General features: G+C 34.3%; 2 protein-coding genes across 2 annotated transcripts; one reads left to right on the top strand and one right to left on the bottom strand.

The window, feature by feature from the left end:
* Nucleotides 1-3,697: 3,697 nt before the first annotated feature.
* LOC114381211 lies at nucleotides 3,698-4,303 on the top strand. Its single transcript, XM_028340450.1, has 2 exons — nucleotides 3,698-4,055; nucleotides 4,194-4,303. The coding sequence occupies exons 1-2, from the start codon at nucleotides 3,698-3,700 to the stop codon at nucleotides 4,301-4,303; spliced, it is 468 nt and encodes a 155-aa protein (XP_028196251.1).
* A 6,813-nt stretch (nucleotides 4,304-11,116) lies between these two features.
* On the bottom strand, nucleotides 11,117-14,707 carry LOC114416575 (receptor-like protein 7). The gene has a single exon (XM_028381490.1). It carries the CDS (start codon nucleotides 14,656-14,658, stop codon nucleotides 11,308-11,310), a length of 3,351 nt encoding a protein of 1,116 aa, XP_028237291.1. The 5' UTR covers nucleotides 14,659-14,707; the 3' UTR covers nucleotides 11,117-11,307.
* Between the last annotated feature and the right edge of the window lie 8,234 nt (nucleotides 14,708-22,941).

The raw sequence follows: 22,941 nt of genomic DNA, 5'->3' as shown, positions 1-22,941 counted from the left end.
TGCTTTCATGGTTTGTGAGACAATTAGACAATTTGTATAGCAGTGTTTGGATAAGCCTTAGAAAAATTGATTTTAAAGTGATATGATCTATATTTAAATATTTTTATTTAAAAGCAAGTTACAAGTAAAAATCAATATGAAATGTTTTTATCCAACACAAAGTATCTAAAGTTGCATAACTCATAAACAATTCTAAATACAAAATCAATTTCTCAACACGAAATTAAGCCGGTGAACATTTACCTAAAATCATGTTTGTTGGTATTTTAAAGTGATTCTTGATAATCCAATGTGAAACTAAATACATAATGCTAATATTATAATACAGATCTATTTTGATGTATTTTTTTTAGAGGGAGCATGTATTCCATCTTTTTCAGATTCTATTTCTGGTTGTATGTATCACTTATGTTAATTAGACATAGTCAGTTGATCGAATTGCTCTGATTGATTTGCAGATGTTCATATGTTCACTTGGTGGAAAGGAAGACCCATCCTAGTTCCTACACTCTGTTTATTCCCTCAAGCTTAACTAATGTGTGAAAATTTTATTAATTTCCCTTTCTTTTACATAAATTTAGTGTATTATAGATGAAGCAAAAGTCATGACTTGACTAAACATATTGTGTAAATAATGTGTTAAAGTACAGTTATAATTTTGAAATACAAATGCAGCATCAATAGTCATGTTGTTGACATATTTCCATATGCAGAATTAAACAGAAAATCAGATGTCTGTGAACTTTGTGAGGAATATACTGTCGAGGAACTTGATTATCTAAATGATAAAGAGAACCAGAGAGAGATTTTTTATCCCCTTCACAATACTTGCAATAATATGCTTTCTTTCAAACAGCAGGCTAGTTATTCTCAGTTGTTGAGAAAATTGACTTTAATTTCCAATTATGCTCTTTAATATTCTACTAATCTATCAACCTAGGCTTAACTTTTGTTACAAATGTGATAACTATATATATTTTAGTTCTAATAAATAGAATAGCTGTTATGACATAAGGAAAGGGGTTAGAAACAAATAGCAATTATTTAGAGAGTTAAACTAACACAGATATATAAATAATATTGTTTAAGGACAATGAATGATAGATTCTAAGTCTTAGGATGGTCAGATTTTTCGAACGTGTAAATGTTTCTGGCATTGGGGGGATGATAAATTGTTGTAATCAAGGACAATGAATGATAGATTCAAAGTCTTGAAAGGGAAGCATCTAGCTAGGGGACCTGACATATTGCAATATGACATTCTAAGTTCTTGTAGGTCATGGAGTGAGATCAATGCACTGTACCATTCATGTCCTCGAACTATTACAATTATACCATCCAGATATAGTTGCCTAATATTGGTGTGATTTTGGACAAGCTTTTGGATCTCAAGTTTTAACAATAGGCCTGTTGAAAAAGAAGAGGACTAGTATTGGAACCTGACCTGCAAGGTCAGCATGCGAGAAATTCAGGGTTAACTTGTTCAACTTGTTAAATCCAAAAGGAATGATAGAATTGAAGTTGATATCAGGAAAATTCAATTTCTAGAGATGTTGGAGGGTGAAAAGAACACTTGAATCTTGAAATCCACCAGAGATTGATTCTCCATTAAGGTCTAGACCAGTGACATGTCCCTTCATATCATAGGACACCCATATCCACCCACAACAATCATGACTTGGTTGTACTTTCTAAGAAAAAAGTGAAATTGTTCTTGAGCTTGAGCAGCAAAGACCTCTGATCATCGAGACAAAGGCCAGAAACCACATGATGTTGTTACAGAGGCATAACCAATAGAATGGTATCACCACAAATGCTGAGAATAGTATAATTGTCATTGTAGATAATAATTATTGAGTGAATCCTATTGTCACATGTAGAAGTTTTAAACATAATAGTATAATAGTCAATAGAGCCACATAAATGATTACTGTTAATGTAAGAAAACTGAAGATTATGTGTAAAAGCTCACGATTTCTATGGGAAAAGACATTGTTCAATGATGGCTTTCACTAGGGAACCCAAACATCCCCACTAAATAGGAAGTTTGAAATTTTTCCTTTGAATTTTCAACGATGCCAATTGCATCATTTATATTTCCTGTCCGACTTATATTTTTTGGGTAGAGACTATAAGTATCTTCTAGATGAGGCAATCCTATGAAAGCTGCATAAGATTACTATAGAGCTTTCTTCTGAGTATTTAACATAATGTAGAACTCGAACTCGAGATTGTAAATTAAGCTAGAATATATGTATTGGAAGATTTGTTCACAGGATGTCACATCATCACTTAACTGATGGCAAAGACTCTGAACACAAATTTTGATATATTAGGAATCTAATGTAACAAATTTTTTTATTAGGAATCAAACATAAAATTTGTCATGTATCAAGGACCTATAACATATTTAAGCCTTTTTCTAAACATAATTGTGCATTATAACTTGATCATAATACTTCTGCGAGTGACTTACACCATTGTCTAAGCAACTGTTTCCTTCTTGATTTTATATTTTTCAATTAATTGAGCTTGTCTTTACTCTTTAGTTTCTAAGCAAGCTACAAATCCTTGTCATAAATTTTAGTGCAACTAGGATCTTACCTTTATGCATAAAAAATTGGACAGGAGTAACTAGACTATGATACCTAGACCTAACGGGTTGCATATTTCTTCAAACTCTACCATAGCTTCCTCCATCCCTTGAAACTCTACATGCTGAAATGTGTTTATATTTGAAGACTGTATTGTTCCCTTCAATAACAGTTTAACAATTGAAAGAAAAGAGCATAAAGATAGAGTTTTGGAACTTTTCGTATTTGGATGACTATTCTCTTTGGGCTATTAGGTTGAATGTGCAAATCAACGTGATGAAATTTGGATATCAGCATTTCCCTAGACAAGAACTTGATTATTTGAAGACAATGATGATTACAATGATAAAGTACGAATCTTATCAAGCAAAGTACATGTCCCAGAAGCAGGGTTCCAAAGAGGTTGGAGTATAAGACAACAAATGATTATATATTTATTGATCTCTGTTAATTATCTGCTTTTGGACTGCATTACATGGCTCTTTTATCTTTATCTTCTATTATTTTAGTCAATAAGTGGTTTCTACACTTTAGGGGCAAGTTAGGTTGTTATCCACAGATTTCTAAAATCTTGGTAACGTGATAGTTTTTTGTTTTATTTGAATTATTATAAATGTATTGTTGCTAATGAATAAAATTGATCAATCCATTCCTTCTTCAAATATTCAATGCATTCCTCTCTGCTTTGCTCCTCTATTTTATTTTTCTTTTCTTCCATAAAACCAACAAAGTGGTATCAGAGCTATCTTCTTACGGGACCTGTGAAAATGGAAGTTGAAGAAAGCTTTTCAGAAGTTGCTCCTCCTGTCTTTGATGGGGAGAACTATGACCTTTGGGCAATTAGAATGGAGTCCTACCTAGAGGCATTGGATTTATGGGAAGTTATGGAAGAGGATTACAATGTTCCTCCACTGCCAGACAATCTCACCATGGCTCAGATAAAAAATCACAAGGAAAGGAAAACCAAGAAAGCAAAGGCAAAGTCTTGTTTATCTGCTGGTGTTTCAAAAATTGTCTTCACCAGAATCATGACCATCAAAACACCAAATGCAATATGGGATTATTTAAAGGAAGAATGCGCAGGGGATGAGAGGATTTGAGGCATGCAAGTGCTGAACTTGATGAGGGAATTTGAGCTCCAAAGGATGAAAGAGTCTAAGACAATTAAAGAATACCCAGACAGATTGCTTGGCATTGCTAATAAGGTTAGATTACTGGGCACTAAATTTGCTGATTCCAGAAGCGTAGAAAAAATTCTAGTTACAGTGCCTGAGAGATATGAAGCATCAATAACCACGTTGGAGAACACAAAGGATCTATCCAAGATCACTTTGGTAGGAGCATTACATGCCTTGCAGGCCCAGGAGCAGCGAAGGCTTGTGAGACAAGATTATGTGGTTGATGGTGCTTTACCAGCCAAGGATCATGAAGGTGGAAGTATTGTAAATGACCAAAGTAAAGGTAAGGGTAAAAAGAAAAACTATCCACCTTGTCACCATTGTGGCAAAATGAGTCACCCACTATTCAAATGCTGGAGAAGACCAGATGCAAAGTGCAGCAAATGCAATTAGCTTGGACATAAAGCTATAATTTGCAAAGGCAAGTTTCTTCAAAATGAAGACAATGCCCAGGTCGTAGAGCAAGATGAAGAAGATCAAATATTCGTGGCAACATCTTTTCAGCAAGGAGTAGTTAAGAATGTTGGCTGATTGACAGTGGTTGTATAAACCACATGACATATTGCACTCTTCAAGGATTTGAAGCCTACTAAAGTCTCAAAAGTCAGAATTGGGAACGGTGGCTATACTTCGACAAAAGGAAAAGGAACCATCATAATCTCAACAAGTTTCAGTATAAAGACAATCTCAGATGTACTTTATGTACCCGATATTGACCAAAATTTGCTTAGCGTAGGTCAGTTGATAGAAAAAGGATTTAAAGTATCCTTTGAAAATCAACATTGCCTTATCTTTGACATTGTTGGTCGAGAGATGCTGAGAGTTAAAATAAGAGGTAAAAGCTTCTTATTTGATCCAATTGAGGAGGAGCGGGTAGCCTATTTCACTCAAGCTAGCCCCACAGAACTTTGGCATAAGAGACTTGGCCATTGTCATATTCAAAGAATGCTGAACATGAAGAAGAAAGACATGACAAGAGGTCTAGTGGTATTTTCTGATCACTTGCTGAATTGTATTGCTTACCAGTTTGGTAAACAAAATAGAATGCCATTTCCCAAATCAACTTGGAGAGCCTCTCAAAAGCTGCAACTAATTCACATTGATGTGGCAGGACCTCAAAGAACACCATCACTACAAGGTAGTTCATACTTTATTCTTTTCATAGATGATTTTACAAGAATGTGCTAGATTTTTTTCTTAAAATTCAAGCATGAAATGGTTGGAGTATTTATAAAGTTCAAGATGATGGTGGAAACTCAAAGTGGCTGCAAGAATCAAGTTCTAAGATTCGATAATGGGACGGAATATACCTCAGCACAATTTAATTTATTTTGTGAAGAAGCAAATGAACATCAACTCATAGCTCCATACACTCTAGAGCAAAATGGAGTTAGTGAAAGGAGAAATAGATCGGTAACGGAAATGGCTAGATATATGTTGCATGAGAAAGAATTGCCTAAACAATTTTGGGCAGAAGCAGCTAATACAGTAGTATTTCTTCAAAATCGACTTCCAACCAAGGCCTTAGAAGATAAAACTCCTTTTGAGGCTTAGCATGGGTATAAGCCTTCACTGATCTTTCTTAAGGTGTTTGGTTGTGTTTGTTTTGCACATGTTCCACATGTTAAGCGGAACAAACTTGTCAAGAAGGCGATTTTCTGGTATTTTTGTGGGCTATAGTTCAGTTTCAAAGGCCTACAAAGTGTATCATCCTCAAACCGGAAAGATGGTTGTCATAAGAGATGTGCATTTCAATGAAGATCAGAATTGGGATTGGAAGAATCCACAAAGAACAAATGGATCCTTCAACAATATTGAAGACAATCATCTTGAAGAGCAAACAACAGAGTTGTTGTAGAATGAGTTAGAAGATGAACCCTCAATTAGAGGCACAAGGTTGTTGTCTAACATCTATCAAAGATGTAATGTAGCAATATGTGAACCTGGTAGATGTGAAGAAGCATTAAAAGACCCAAAATGGAAAATTGCCATGAAGGAGGAGATGTTAATGATTCAGAAAAATAGAACATGGGAGCTAGTTGACAAGCCTATAGAGAGAAAAGTCAATGGACTTAAATGGGTTTTCAGAACAAAGCTTAATGCAGATTGCTCAGTCAACAAATACAAGGCCAGACTCATAGTAAAAGGGTATGCACAAATTTTTGGTGTTGATTATTCTAACACTTTTGCTCTAGTGTCCAAATTAGATACAATTAGATTGGTGTTAATGGTTGCTGCTCAAAAAGGTTGGAAAGTATTTTAGTTAGATGTTAAATCAGCTTTTTTAAATGGAGTTTTACAAGAAAAGATATATGTGGAGCAGCCAGAATGATTTGTGAAGCGAGGTGAAGAAGAATAAGTCTATCTACTAAAAAAGGCCCTCTATGGCCTAAAGCAAGCACCAAGGGCTAGGTACAACAGGATAAATGATCACCTTTTGAGCATTGACTTTGTAAAAAGCTTATCTAAATCCACTCTTTATGTGAAACGTAAGGGAAACAATTTTCTCATAGTTTCCCTCTATGTTAATGATCTTTTAGTGACCGGAGATAATATAAGGCTGGTTGAGGAATTCAAACAAGAAATGATGCAGGCTTTTGAAATGACAGATCTTGGTCTTATGACATACTTTCTTGGAATTGAGATTAAACAAAGTGAGAATGATGTGTTCATTTGCCAAAAAAATATGCAAAGGAAATATTGAAGAAATTTCAGATGGAGGAGTGTAAAATAGTTAGCACACCAATGAATCGAAAAGAGAAGTTGAACAAGCAAGATGGTGCTGATAAAGTTGATGAAGGATATTATAGGAGCTTGATTAGATGTCTAATGTATTTCACTACAACAAGGCCAGACATTCTATTCGTTGTAAGTCTCCTCTCTCGATTTATGCATTGTGCTAGTGAAATGCATTTGAGAGAAGCACAAAGAATATTGAGGTATATTAAAGGCATTGTTGATTATGGTGTCAAACTTGAGAAGTGTCAAGAATTCAAGTTATATAGATTCTCCGATAGTGATGGGTTGGATCCATTAATGACATAAAAAGCACTTCGGGATATTGTTTCAGCCTAAGTTCAAGAGTTTTCTCATGGTGCACAAAGAAGCAGGAGAATGTAGCACAATCCACTACAAAATTTGAATTCATAGCAACAACAGTAGCTGTAAATCAAGTTTTATGGTTAAAAAAGGTTCTATGTGATTTACATATGCAACATAATCATATGATAGAAATTTTCATTGACAACCAAGCAGCAATTGCAATTTCAAAGGATCCAATGTGTCATGGGAAGACTAAACATTTTGACATTAAGCTCTACTTCTTAAGAGAGATGCAGCATAATGGAGACAAAAGATTGAGCTCTTAAGACAAAAGATTGGAGTTTGCAGATCCTAAAGCAAGGAGGAGTGTTAATTATCTGCTTTTGGACTACATTATGTGGCTCTTTTATCTTTATCTTCTATTATTTTAGTTTCTATTTTAGTCAATAAGTGGTTCCTACACTTTAGGAGCAAGTTAGGTTGTTATCCACAGATTGCTAAAATCATGGTAACATGATAGTTTTTTGTTTTATTTGAATTATTATATAAATGTATTGTTGCTAATAAATGAAATTTATCATTCCATTCCTTCTTCAAATATTCAACACATTCTTCTCTGTTTTGCTCCTCTGTTTTATTTTTCTTTTCTACCATAAAACCAAAAGTAGTCTCTCTCCCGCTCCACTTACATGTAACTTGTGTTCTGCTTCATTTTTTGTTAAGTATTTTGTGGCATCCTCTATCCCATACATATATGTACTAATAATATAAGGAATAATAAATTATAATTAATTAAAAGTTTTTAAAACACATTTAAATAAAAGTCTTTCAAAAGAGTAAAAGGCTGACATTCACTTTCCTCGCATCATAATAAAACTTGTTTGAATAAATAATAAAATCACTTCGGCTCAAACAAGGTCATCCAAGACTTCATACAATTAATATAGAAACCTATACCCCAATGTCACATCCTATCAGAGGATTGTGTTCCTGCGTCCTCTAGCATGAGGTTCTCCATAGTCATTCACCTAAGCATCTGCTCCCATGAGCACAAAGTTCGAGATCATCATAGGATCCAAACACAAATAGCAAACGGGGAGTGAGTTATTACATTCATAACTAATAGAGAAATGAGACAACTAGATGTACATATCATATAAATGAGATACAACTTACTTAAACATAGCTCACATAATTTTACCACTTTGTCATTTATAGTTCATTTTTCAATCACCAATCACATTACACATGAATCGCACATTTCGGTCAAGACATAATAACACTCATCAATTTCATAATAAACAATTAGCCAGCGTTATGCAACAGTTATACTAAGACTTAAGCCTATATGCAATGTGGTATCATGTCAGTGAAAAACCACCATAGGATGCTTAGGAGTACATAACAAGACACACCACAAAATGGGTATGTGAGGTCACTCTCACTAAGTAAAATCATAGGGAGACCAGTCAGGGTCACACTGTTTTGCGAGAATGCTCCAACCATGTGGGATCAGCACAGACTTAAAGAAGAATTCAAACTGGGTGTGTTTACCCCCAAGGCCTACACTCTGAAGAGTCCGTCAAGGCCTCTCCCTCTTGATTTAGGTCCAACCCCTAAAACAATTTTTGCATGTAAACACTGCTCATGAATTATACAATACCAATGACCTTAAAATCATGTTTTAAACACGTTCAACATATTGCGCTATAATTTAACACTGGTTTCTAAATAGGAAACCTACACTTTCCGTTTAACACTGTGCATCAACACTTTTCTCAAGATAACACTGATTGGGTTATTGTATAATTCACAACTCATAACACAAGTAATATCACATCAAGTGTTAACCACACACTTATTCACAACTAAAACTCATGTTCACAATTTCTCATCTCGTAATGTCATAATCCACCATCACATGTTTACATGTATCTCACAAATTAACACATGTTCAACTTTGCACTTATACTCATTCTCAATAACAATATTATAATCTCAAAGCAACATGTTATTCCATAATTCATCACATATTCAATTTATAGACACTACTCATGAATTATACAATACCTACAACCTCACACTCATGTTTCAACACATTTAACACATTGCGCTACAATTTAACACTGGTTCCTAAATAGGAAACCTACACTTTCCGTTTAACACTGTGCATCAACACTTTTCTCAAGATAACACTGATTGGGTTATTGTATAATTCACAACTCATAACACAAGTAATATCACATCAAGTGTTAACCACACACTTATTCACAACTAAAACTCCTGTTCACAATTTCACATCTCATTATGTCACAATCAACCATCTCATGTTTACATGTATCTCGCAAATTGACACATTTCACTTTGCACTACTCAATCTCCATAACAATATTATAATCTCATTATAATAATTTATCACGCCTCATAACTCATATACACATCACACAGTAATAATATTTGTATGACACAAAAGAAATTATATATATATATATATATATATATATAGTAAATCAAACTACATTATTTTTAATCAAAAGCGTTTCTACAATAATTAGTTTAAGATTACATCAAAAGAAATTACTACAAGGCATTAACCTTACAACTTTCTTTAATTTATTATTTTAGTATTACAATATATATATACACACATAACATGTTGATCATCATCGTGGAAAAATATAGAACAAGATAATAATTTGTATAAAATAAGTCATTAAATAATATTATTTAGAGTATAATTGACGTTAATAAAAAGAATTCAATTTTTTTTAGGGTTCTCACTCAATACAAGAACACATCAATTTGACAGTAATTTCTCATTGGGACATCGATTGGTCCATCAAACATATATAATTCACAGTTATAATTGTAAGGATAGAATCAAAATTTGTAGAAACATCCCAAAAACTCATTCCAATTGATACTCTAAGGATCCCTACACATGTTCTTACTATTCCCCAATTGTGAATAACTCATCTCTTACCTCTAAGCGGGCTCACGTGTGTATTCTGACAGTGATAGCGGCATCTCTAATAGTTTTCTGAGATTACTCAAGCTTTTCCTCTGATTTTTCTGATAGGGTTTCCAAGCGTTAGAGAGAGGAGAAGGGGATTGAAGCCTCCATTCCACTGTCTACGTGCGATGAGTATTTCTCCCTCCATAGACAATATTTTGCAAATTCCAACGGTGAAAATATGCTTAAGTGAATTTAAAACCTGATGTCCAAATTTCACGAAGATCCAATGGTTAACGAGACTAGGATTGTAGTTTTACTGGGACAGTTTTGGGTTTGTGTGGGAAAAGAAAAAGCTACGATGCGAAGTGTATTTCTCTCAACTCCAATATTTTTTGTAATTTTCAACGGTGATAATGCTCGGAATTGAGTTTCCAACCTGTTGTTCAAGTTTCATGACGATCCAACGGTTAATGAATCTGAGATCGTCATTTTACTGAGACAGATTTGAGTATATGCGGGAAAAAGAGAGGGTTTTGGGAGGAGGAAAAGGGAATACGAAACTGAGAGGAAGAGGAGGCGTAGAGAGTATTGTCAGTCTGAACACTGACCTAGCATGTCTTTTTTATAGATAGGGTACTCATAGCCTATTATTTATTCTATTTTTCTTTGATTATTATTCTATAAACAAATACTCTATTTATTTTCTATCAACTGAATCTATCAAATATCTTTCTTTTTTTTCTCCTTCAAACAATTATTCTAATAAATTTATTTCTCCTTATTTGTTTAATTACAAAAACTTCATCATTTTTTTTCTAAAACTCTATTTATTTATAAACAAAAATCATTTTTAATTTATTTACAACAAATGGGATGTTACATATTCAACTTGGTACGAAATTGGAATTTAACATTACAATAAGTGAAGGTTAGGGTGAAAGTAAAAAGGGCAACATGAGAAAGTACATGAGTGAAGGCAATTCTCATTACCTAAATAGCAAGGCCAAAAATATGACAAGGTTTAAAATCAAGGTTACATCACAGACGAGTGATTTTAGATATGAAGCAGAGGTACCTGGTGGTGTTAAAGGATTTGTAGTCAGCCTAATAAACACCTCAACATATCATAGTTTTGTTCAACAATCCAATTCTTTGATCATATGAGCAAAAGAAACCGGGTGGTGTTACTATATTCCTATGTATTTCCTTTATGCAGCCAAAGATAAAATTTTGAAGTGATGACTTCAAAATTTTATCTTTATTACTAATAAAAAAATACTTTTTTATAAGGGCATTTAAAAAACTGCTCATTAATTATATTAATTTAATACTTGTCATTAAAAGGGTAATAATTTATCAAAGTACTCGTTAAAATATAACAATATATTTCCAAAGTTCCAATGCATATGCCTTGCATATTTATTTTCGGTTTCCATTAAGACATAAAACAATTAAAACTATGGAATTTGGAAAAAAGGAACATTTAGAAGGTATATTGTATCAATACTTCATTTACTTGTACACTCATTGTTAATCACTAATTCCTCCACCTTAAAGTTGTGTACGTTTGTCCTGATCTATGGGTTACATATTCAAGATACATTTGAGGGAAGATCCAACAAAGAATTTTGTGAATAAGTTGCCAATACCATACCCTCCACCGCTTCCAAATCAAGAGTGGACCAAAAACAATTCCATGACCAAAAACCAATCCCAGTTCAACACTAACAAAATTCCAATCAATTGTGCAAGCTAGCCTTCCACATTCTGGTTGTGGCAGCACCCCTTGCTTTTTTCCATCTGGTTTTTCAGTCAATGGAGGACCAAATAGCCCATCATTGCCTTCAAAGGAAGAAGCTGAAAATGACTGAATTTGGGTACCTGTTGGGATCTGTCCCACCAAATTATTGAATGAGAGGTTTAAGTACGAAATGAATGACAATCTTGCAAGTTCCACAGGAATTTCTCCACTCAAGGAGTTTTGTGAAAGGTCCAAAGACTCTAGTTGTATCATATTACCTATGGATGATGGGATTTTACCAGACAAAGCATTGTTTGACAAGTTCAGGATATAGAGTGCTTTGAAATCCATTAACTCCTCTGGTATAGATCCTTCAAAATGGTTGGATGAGAAATCAATGCACGTGAATATTGTCAAAATTTTAACCAACTCCTGCTTTAGACCTTTGCTGACAACTGTCACACTATCTTGATAATATAGAGCACCATCATCGGATTCATAAAAAACCTTCTCTATAAACTTTGTTCCGGCTTCATCTTCATCATGCATTATATTTCCTTTCCAGGCTGTGAAATGTTTTCTTGGAAGTTTGCCACTGAAATTGTTGAAAGCGATGTCCATAATTTGAAGCATTTCCCAAGTCATATTGGCATTAGAACATCTTAGGAAACCCTGGAATTTGTTGTTCCGTAAAACCAAGACACGAAGCATGGATATTTCCTTCAAAAAGCATGGAAAGCCACCAATTATTTGATTTGATCCAAGGTCCAATGCCTCTAACATTGAGCAATAAGCAAGAGACTTTGGAATTGACCCATTGAATTGATTTCCATGAAGATTTAAAGTCGACAAACCACAGGAACCTGGAATTGTATCAGGAATAGGGCCTGACAAATTGTTGGTCTTCAAATTTAATATCTCAAGAGTGCCACTCATCGTCATTAAACAAGAGGGAATTGTTCCAGAAATGTTATTCATGGAAATATCAAGCAGTCGAAGTGATGAAGCATTGCAGAGGGAACTGGGGATACTGCCATGCAAAGTATTATTTGAAAGAGAGAGAAAAAATGTGGAAGACAGGTAATAACCAATATCTTGTGGGATAAAAGAGCTAAATTTATTGCTTGAGTAATCCAAAATGTTAGCATATTTAGGGAAAACAGGTAATGGTCCCTGAAGTTTATTGTGATGAAGGTCAAGGGTAGACAAGCTGGACGTAAGATTCTGCAAAAGTCCCTCCAACTCAGTCAACAAATTGTGAGAAATATTAAGGGTCTGGAGATTTTGTAGTTTCCAAATCCATTTAGGAACTAATCCTTGAATCTGGTTATCTGAAAGATCTAGATAGGTTAATCTGGACAGGTTTCTCAGAAAACTAGGGAAAGTTTTCAAGTTGCAGGAAGCCAATCTTAGATTGCTAATGCTGAGAAATGAAGATGGGCTAACAATTGTAACATTTACATTGATTGATAAGTTGTTGAGTGAAAGTTCTAGGCTGGTAAAATTTTTAAGCTCAAAAAGCTTATTCAACTGCACCGACCCGTTGAACTTGTTTGAAGAAAGTTGGAGGACAGAGAGTGTACTGAGTTGGTAGATAGATGTTGGAAAAGGCCCTGATAGATTGTTGCTACGTAAATCTAGGGTGTGTAATATAGAAGAAGACACATCAACCAATTCATCTAGTTGACTAAATTGATTGTGGGAAAGCCGGATCTCTTGCAACAGTGGGAGTGTAAAAAGGGATGAAGGAATGCTCCCAGAGAGATTATTTTTTCTTACATCAAGGATGTCTAGTTTAGAGGATGTCACATTTACGATTTCTTCCAATTGACTAAACTGGTTTTCAGAAAGCCAAATCCATTGCAATGATAGGAGTGTAAAAAGGGATGAAGGAATGCTCCCAGTGAAAGAATTATAACTCAAGTCAATATAGACAAGATTATGCAGTCCTTCGAAGTGAGATGATGGAACTATACCACTTAAATCATTATGAGAAAGGTCTAAATGGGTAAGCTTTTTGGTCATACCAAATGATGTCATTGGACCTGTGAAGTTGTTATATGACAGATACAGGTAACTGAGTTTTGTTAGGTTTGACAGTGAATTGGGAATTGTTCCATTAAATCCACAAAAAGAAAGATCCAATTCAGATAAGTTTCTCAAGTTACCAATAGAGTGTGGAAATGCTCCAGCAAAGTTAGTGTTACTTACTCTTAAGGTTTGGAGAGATCCACTCAATGGAAAGTCAGGAAGGAAACCATGTAGATTGTTGTTCAAAGATATGTCAATAACTAACAATGTTCCAATGTTAAAGATCTTCTGTGGAAATGTTCCGGTCAACCCGCAATTAACAAGACCTAGGATGGTCAGATTTTTGAAACGTGCAAATGTTTCTGGCACTGGGGATGATATATTGTTGTAATCAAGAACAATGACTGATAGATTCGCAAGTCTTGCAAGGGAAGCATCTAGCGGACCTGAGACATTACAATATGACATTCTAAGTTCTTGCAGGTCATGGAGTGAGATCAATGCACTGCACCATTCGTGTCCTGGAACTGTTACACTTACACCATCCAGATACAGTTTCCTAATACTGGTGAGATTTTGGACAAGCTTTTGTAGATTTGGGATCTCAAGTTGTTTCAGCACTTCCCCTGTTGAAAAAGAAGAGGAGAGATCAAGAGTAACCAACCTTGTCATCTGAGAAATATGTATTGGAACCTGACCCGCAAAGCCAGCATGTGACAAATTCAGATAAGTTAACTTATTCAACTTCTTAAATCCAGATGGAATTACAGAACTGAAATTGTTATCAGCCAAATTCAGTTTCTGGAGATGTTGGAGACTGAAAAGAACACTCGAATCGTGAAATTCACCAGAGATTGATTCTCCATCGAGGTCAAGGCTAGTAACATGTCCCTCATTGTCACAAGACACCCCTATCCACCCACAACAATCATGACTCGGATTCCACGACTTCAACTTGCTTCTACTTTCTGAGATGAACGTGAAGTTGTTCTTGAGTTGGAGCAGCAAAGACCTCTGATCATCGAGACAAATGCCGGAAACAACATGGATGTGGTTACAGAGGAACAACAAATAGAACGGCATCACCGCAAGCGCTGAGAATAGTATAGTTATCATTGTAAATGGTAATTATGATTTATGAGTGACACCTACTTTCAAAGGTAGATGTTTTAAAAACAGAAGGTTGTGTGTAAAAGCTCACAATATTTCAGTGGGAAAAGTCATTGTTCAATGTTGGCTTCCACTAGCTAGGGACCCCAACATACCCACTCAGTAGGAAGGTTGAATTTTCAACGATTCAAATTGCATCATTTATATTTCCTGTCGGGCTTATACTTTTTTGGGTAGAGACTATAAATATCTTCCAAAGGAGACAATTCTCCGAGAGTTGAATAAGACTATTATGGAGCTCTCCTCCAAGTATTTGACATAGCTTTATATGGAGAAATTGAATTCGAGATTACTATCTAAGTTGGAACAATCCTACACCTGTTAATCCACACACTTGGTGGTAGGTTTACATTTTCATACTCCAAGCGTTTTTTATTTTTCTAAGCATAATTGCGCACTTAATAACATTCAAATTTATGCAGAGAAAAAATAATTACTGTAACCTGATCATTGTACTCACATCGGTGTCTAACCAGCTGTTTCCATCTTGATTTTAGATTTTTCAATTTTTTGAGCTTGTCTTTACTCTTTAGTTTGACTCTTATTTTCCTCTTTTTGGGTGGGCATTACTTTTTCCTTTTCACATTACCATTGACGTTATATTTATGAATTTTAAAATACAATAAATTTGTTTAAAATTATCGAATATATAATAATTAGGTGGCATATACAGGAAGATCTGGAATTAGGTGGCACATATGAAGGTTAAGCATGAAAAAAAGTTATCGCTACGTTTCTGCATTGGTTCATACAACTTGGTCAGCAATTAGTGAGAAAGATCAACATAGCTTTCTGTACTGCTTTACCAAGAAAGAATCAAGGGAATTCACTCTGATATTGGCATCAGAATTAATGGTCATATTGGGTTGTGTATATGGAATTTACATCAACTAAAATGTTGTTACGTACGTGAAAATTCAAAATGTAGATAAACTTTTAAAAATACATCTAGATGTATTACACCATGCACTCACCTTGTTTAAAGACAATTTAAGTATATTTAGTTTGATGAGATGAGAGGGCGAGCCCTGGTGCAGCGGTAAAGTTGTGCCTTGGTGACTTGTTGGTCATGGGTTCGAATCCGGAAACAGCCTCTTTGCATATGCAAGGGTAAGGCTGCGTACAACATCCCTCCCCCATACCTTCGCATAGCGAAGAACCTCTGGGCAATGGGGTACGAAGTTTTTTTTTTTAGTTTGATGAGATGAGAAACAGATACAAGAATAGGAACCTCAAATTATTATATACCATAAACCTAGAGTATCAAATGCAGAGGTGGAATAGTTTGAAAATTCATCCAATTATTTGACCATAAACAAGGTTGTGTGAAGATAAATCTGTTGCACTAGTGGAACTGGAAAAGAGATGAAGGCAAGACTCGACCAAATTTATTGTTTTGTACATAAATTTTGAAGACCTTCAAAATGAGTCAGTGAAAAATTGACTTATTTAAGCACAGGCACTTATAATTTCTTCCTCAAAATGATCTATGGGTCTTCCATCTTCACAGAGTTCAGTATTGCAGACCACTATTGTCTTTCAGTTTCAGAATCAAAGTATGAAGAAGTTAGAGAGTTGGTGGACACGTGATGAATAAGTTAGAGACTCCTTTAAATAGACAGTGAACTAGTTTTAAGGAGAGAATGAGGAAGTGAAAGGTTGCATCGTAAACTTAGTACATAAATGGTTTGGAACTGTCTGATATATTTAATGTAACTTTAGAAGAAACTGATGAGCTTTATTTATTGTTTAGAACAAAAACTTGGACAGTGTAACCATTGTATAAAATAACTATTTTTATGTGTCATGGAATCACAGAACCTGGGAAACCGTCTCATGTGTCATTCTTGTCTCAGAAACAAAACAGAACCAAAAAATTCAAAAAGTCAAGTTTCTATTATAAACTTATATCAAAGAGAAGGATTTAAATTCATGTCTTTGCTGAATAACAAAAAGAAAAACTGAAAAAAGAAAACAACTTAAAAGATGAAAGTTAGTGTTAGTCCTTGCTGTTGTTCATTTTATTTTCCAAGCAAACTAAAAATGATAGAATATTCACCATATAGATTTCTACTATTGTTGTTAATATCAATGATAAAAGTAGTAATGAAGTTAAGGACCTATTGTGAAAAAGTCTTCAATTCTTCTTCCAAAGGATAATTAAAGTCAAATTAATCATTCAATTTAATTTCTTACAACATCAATTGTTACCATCCCAATTGCTTATTAGAGATTGCTATTAGGTGATCATATATTACCCCTGTTTATGATAACAGTAAGAGGTAAATAAGCAATTTCTACACATCTGCATATTGTGATCTGATTAAGCCAGTTGTACACGTGCAAAGATTAAGCAAGAAGCAAATAAGCAAGCTGTACACCTTTTTAAGAGAAACTTGTTGTCATTGGGACTTAACAAAGTGTTAAATCTTTGCTCCAAAACCATGTAATTTCAGAGTTTGGTGCCTAAACAAATTTGAATAATAACAAATTAAGAGCAACTAATAGCATCAAAGCAAGATTTTGCTCATATGGCAAAATGTGATTTCAGTCTAGTGTTTAAACATCAATTGAATTACTAATTTTCTTTCAACCAAAATATCATGTAATTCATATTAAGAATCAATTTGAAGTATTTATTACTGCAACACATGTCAAAGCAATTGTTACAATGACAGCAAAATATTAGACTTGTGTAATAACTTAATGATATGTTTGCAAATATATCAAATCTGCATATGGTGTTAAATCCTTTCTTGGTGTTTATCTCCAAAAATCCCTCTAACATACTGACTTTGGAGTTTCAGACAACTGACTTAATCCTTGTGATGGGGATTCCATACTCACAGTCACATACATCCTACATAAAATCGATACAACAGAGCAAATAACAATTTTAGTAAAGGGAGTGTATTAATTATATACAAACAACTCAAATTTATAAACAAACAACTCAAATTCATTGATATTTCACAGTTACTTCAAGATACTAATAATATGAATATATTTTTATGAGTAGAATTTTTGCATGTTCAGAAGGCTACTTTGCATTTTTATTTATGTTTTATAAACGCATAGTCATCTTATTTTCGCTAAGATCAAATTCTTTTGAAAATAATGATATCCGTAATTGTGATCAGTTGACGTAGTGTGCATCCAACTATCTTCTTTCTCAACAAGCTTAAGAAATTGGATGATGTTTTTCCCTTATCCCATTTATAAAGCAACATTCATCCAGTGATGCAAATCATTCATTTCACCTTGTCCTCACTCCTCACCCTCATGCTCCAAAATGGTGTTGCCTCTCTATGACACATTTCTTTACACACATATGCTCATTTACCAAATGCACCCACAGTGGCAAAATCCAATTGTCATAAAAACTACCCCAACACCAATTCCCTGCTAACATTTGCTTCCTTTTATTTTCTTGATTAATCGTTTTGATACTCTTAATTCCCTTTACACTATACATTGTCTGAGTTCGATTTATATGTAACTAGGATTTCAAAATATCTGACTATATAAGTTATAATCTTTGGCTTTGAAGTGAAATATATGGGCCTTAAATTAAATTTGATGATCTGGGGATGGGGATATTGCTCATTTCACTGCCTACTACCTTGGCTTTCGCAGCTAACCCCTTCGCCTCATTTGTTTACACACACTATGCTGGCCATATAGGTACTTTTGTATGGAAGTCAACTTCGTTATTGCTCAAATTTTAATTTCAATTTAGCAAAGAAAGAATTTGTTGGGCTCTGACGTTTGTGAGGTAATCATTATAGTTTGTTAGTATTGATTTTATTCTGACTTGATTTTTTCATAATCAACTGGAGCATTAAATATGTGCTTTGCAAATAAACCGGTGGTCCAACACAATCAGCTCTAATTCAGAATTAAAATAAAATGTTCAACCGGCCGGAAAATTTGCACAAAAATGACTACAGACATATTTCCTAAAGTTGGACGATTTACATAAAATCAGAGATCATAATGTTTCTAATTGATGTTGATGATGGTGGTGGTAGCAAGTATGACATCCTTTACCCCAACATACATATAATTAAGAAAAACATATAAAAATCTAAAATTTGATTAAATTAATTTTATTCAAATCACTTAAATAAATTCATGTAGGTAAAAGGGTTACATTCGCTTCAATGTTATCAAATAAAACTTCTTAAAAATATTTTTGGCTCAAAACAAGACCGTTGAAGTTTACAAAAGAACTCAAGTTAAGCAACAAAATAAAATAAAGTAAAATAACATGTTTGAAACATCATACAATTAAAATAGAAACTCATACTCCAATTTTACATCTTATTAAAGCATTGCGTCTTGCCATCTTCTAGTACGAGGTTCTTTAAAATCATCCACCTAGTCATCTATTTTCACGAACATAAGATTTGAGATCATTAGAGAATCCAAACACAAACAACACATAGTGAGTGGGTTATCACATTTCTATATAAAATACAGATAAACAAAGACATAAGCAAACTATATTATAGAAATATTTATAATATAGCTTAACTTAATACAATCCATGTCACTTCACTACTTTATCATTTAAAAATCATTTTTCAATCACCAATCACATTTCACATGAATCACACACTCGACTCAAGACGTAACAACATTCACCAATTTCATAATAAACAATTCATAGGCATTATGAAATAATTATACTAAGACTCAAGCTTATATGCAATGTGGTATCATGTCAGTGAAAAATAACACTAGGGTGTTTAGGAGTAAATAACAAGACACGTCACACAATGGGTATGTCAGGTCACTCTCACTGAGTAAAATTATAAGGTGACCAGTTAGGGTCACTTTATTTTGCGAGAATGCTCTAACCATATGGGACCAACATAGGCTTAAAATAGCGCTCAAACCGAGTGTATTTACCCCTAAGGCCTAGACTCTGAAGAATCCGTTAGGACCTCACCTTCCTAATTGAGGTCCAACCCCTAAAACAACTTTTGCACACAGACACTACTCATAAATTATACAATACCCTCAACCTCACAATTGTTTTCAAACATGTTTCACACATTCCACTACAACTTAACAATTCAAGTTCCTACCTTGGAACCCTACACTTTCCTTTTGACACCTCGCGCATAAAACATATTTTCTCAAGGTAAACATCAATAAGGTTATTGTATAATTCACAACTCACAATACAAGTATTGTCACATCAAGTATTAACAACACACTTATTTACAATCATATCTCATGTACACAATTTAACATCTCACAATGTCACAATCCACCATCACATGTTCACGTGTATCCCACATATTAACACATGTTCAACTTGCCACTTATACTCAATCTCAATCACAATTTCATAATCCCAAAACAAGGTATGTGATTATGCCTCATGTTTATTTATACATCTTCATAAAATTCATAAGTTACAACATACACATGTACATTAAATCTAACCATAATATATTCTCAAACTCCAACACTTGAATAATTTTCGGAATCATACTATAACAACAAAACAATATTATTTACATCAAATATTAATATAAATAAATATATAGTTAAATCTATATATATATATATATATATATATATATATATATATATATATACATGTAACATGAAACAAGGCATAAGAGAGTAAACAATTCAAATATATAAAAAAGTAGAAAGCAAATCTACTGGACTCAATTATATAAAAAAATTATCATAAGTAAATATTTATATAGTAACTAAAGTTGCCATTGAAAATACCTTTCCAAACTAACATGCATAATATGATATTATTAACATGAGCTTTTAAATAAGACCTCAGCCCTTTTCTCTGTCTCATGAAACCCATTCTCTTTCTCAACCCCTTGTCTTTCTCGAAACCTACTTGGTCAATGCACATCCACTCTCTCTTGCTCTCTTGTCGAAGACAAAGGCTCGTTCGTATGAGCAGTTATGTTCAGATCCGCATAAGCAAAGCAAACCAAATCAAGCATCCTGTTCCTTCCTTACCTCTGTCTCAACATTTCCTTCCCTAAAACCCTAATTCTACATGTGGAAAGGAAATCCATCAATCAAGTATGGAGTCCGAACTCAAAGACCTCAATTCGAAGCCACCGACCTACAATGGCAACGCCAACAGCATTTGCGATGACCGTCCTCTGTTGAAGTCGGAGCCTCCGGCCTTCGCCAATAGCATCGTCGAGATGGAGAAGAAGCTCACCACATACGTTCGCCGTGACGTGTACGACACCATGGGACATAGCGAGTTTCCAGGGAAGGAGAAGCTCTTGCTCGACTTCGCGTTGGGCACTCTTCTCCCCATTCGAGTCATTCTCGTCGTCACCATATTGCTCTTTTATTACTTAATTTGTAGGGTTTGCACTCTCTTCTCTACTCTGACTGGCGAGGAGGAATAGGAAGATTACGCTCATATGAGTGGGTTGAGGAGAACCATCATTGTTTCGTGTGGGTGTGCCCTCTCAAGAGTCATGCTCTTCATTTTCGGCTTTTATTGGATCCCTGAATCCAACTCTGCCTCTCTGGTCTCACTTAATTTGCTTTGTCTTTGGGATAGACCTTTGTAATTGGCTTTCTCAATTGGTCTATGCTAGGAGGAATCATGCTCAATATTGGTTTAGTTCAAATGATTTGAATGTTTTTTAATTTCCATGTTAAAATCACTACCTCTATAATGAGTGTGGTACTTTCTTGTTTACTGATATTGTAAACCATTTTACATTATCAGTGCCAATGAATCAAATTTGAATTCATTGTTAAATCTTTTATTAACCAAAAGGTTTATGTTTCACTCTACTTAAATGCAAACACTTACGGCTGATTTTGAGGTGTTCAGAAGAAAAATATTCACAAGCTTGCATAGAGGAAACTGATTCAGTGTGTGTTTATGGCTAGGAGCAAATGTTATGTCAGAATATTCATTACAAGAGGTGCTTCCATGTTAGTTTTAGCTTTAGGTGTTATGGATGTTTCTTCTTTTTCTTGTAATTTTTTCCCTACATTAGCTTCATGTGAATTTTTTGTCCAGGCTATTGATCTTCTACAGAAGAACCAGGATAATGCTAAAGCCAGTTTAGAAGTTCTTGCTGCTGATATGCAATTCTTGATGCAGGTTTTGATGATGCCAAAAATAATTTACTTGATAATGGTTGTCATCATCAAAACGGGAGAGAATTTGAATCATGCAAGTTTTGATGATGCTAAAAAGAATTTACTTGATAATGGTTGTCATCATCAAAAAGGGAGAAAATGTGAATGTATGAATACAAGTTTTTGATGATGCCAAAGTATAATCAAACAAGATTGCTTCAAGAAACATTCAAGGTTAAACAAACAGAGATTGTTTCAAGATTAAATCAAGACCAATAAAACAAAGATGAAGAAGAAAGTTAAGTCTTAATCTATCTTTGTTAAAAGAGTCTTTTAGTGATTGCAATGGTTTGGCGCGCACACACACACACACACATGTATTCCTTTAGGATCTTCAATTTGTATCATTCACTCTAAAGGAGAGAAATCTTTCTATTCATCTTAGAAAGTTTGTTGTAATCAAGAGACTAGTTGTCTCTTGGATTGTGAGAATTGTAATCAAGATACTGGTTGTCTCTTGGAGAATCTTGAACACAAGGGTGAGGGATCCCAAGATGTGTTCAAAGTCTGTAAAAGATTTACAGAGATAGTAGAAAATTTCAAGTGGATTGTTTGAGGACTGGACGTAAGCACGGGAAGTGGTCGAACCAGTATAAATTGAGTTTGTATTTCTATCTTCTTTTATCTCATTTATTTTATTGCAATCAATTTTGTCTTACACGTTTAAAAAACATCGATTAGATTGATTGGTGTTTCTTCTTCTGCATTCTGAGCCTATCATTTGAAAAGGGTTTAAAAGTTTGTTAGTGGGAAGATTTTGAAACTTAATTCATCCCTCCTCTTAAGTTATTGAGACTACTTGTCTAACACAGTTCTTGAGGGACCAGGTTACATTAACCCAGGTCAGATTGCCAATTTTCACTTGCTCTATATCTGTCTATGCATTTGCCGTTACCTACCCATCAAAAGTAAATTAATGGAATCAGACATGCATTACATGGCCAAGCATTGCAAGCACTTCACTATCTCTTAGGGAGTGCTTCGTAGGATGGGTGAAAAATTAAAAGGTAGGAAACGTAGAAGAAAAGAGTAGATGGGAGTGTTTGTTATTGCATTTTTACTTTCATC

The sequence above is a fragment of the Glycine soja genome, chromosome 1, assembly GCF_004193775.1.
Source record: "Glycine soja cultivar W05 chromosome 1, ASM419377v2, whole genome shotgun sequence".
Taxonomy (NCBI): domain Eukaryota; kingdom Viridiplantae; phylum Streptophyta; class Magnoliopsida; order Fabales; family Fabaceae; genus Glycine; species Glycine soja.
The sequence above is the reverse complement of the archived record's forward strand: the minus strand, read 5'-3'. Positions and strand labels throughout refer to the sequence as shown.

Excerpts from the sequence above, each read along its gene's own strand:
- LOC114381211 (XM_028340450.1), top strand. The coding sequence starts at position 3,698 with ATGCAAGTGCTGAACTTGATGAGGGAATTTGAGCTCCAAAGGATGAAA. Across the intron at positions 4,056-4,193 it reads TGTAAATGACCAAAGTAAAG|GCAAGTTTCTTCAAAATGAA; the intron begins GTAAGGGTAAAA and ends TAATTTGCAAAG.
- LOC114416575 (XM_028381490.1), bottom strand. The coding sequence starts at position 14,658 with ATGATAACTATACTATTCTCAGCGCTTGCGGTGATGCCGTTCTATTTG.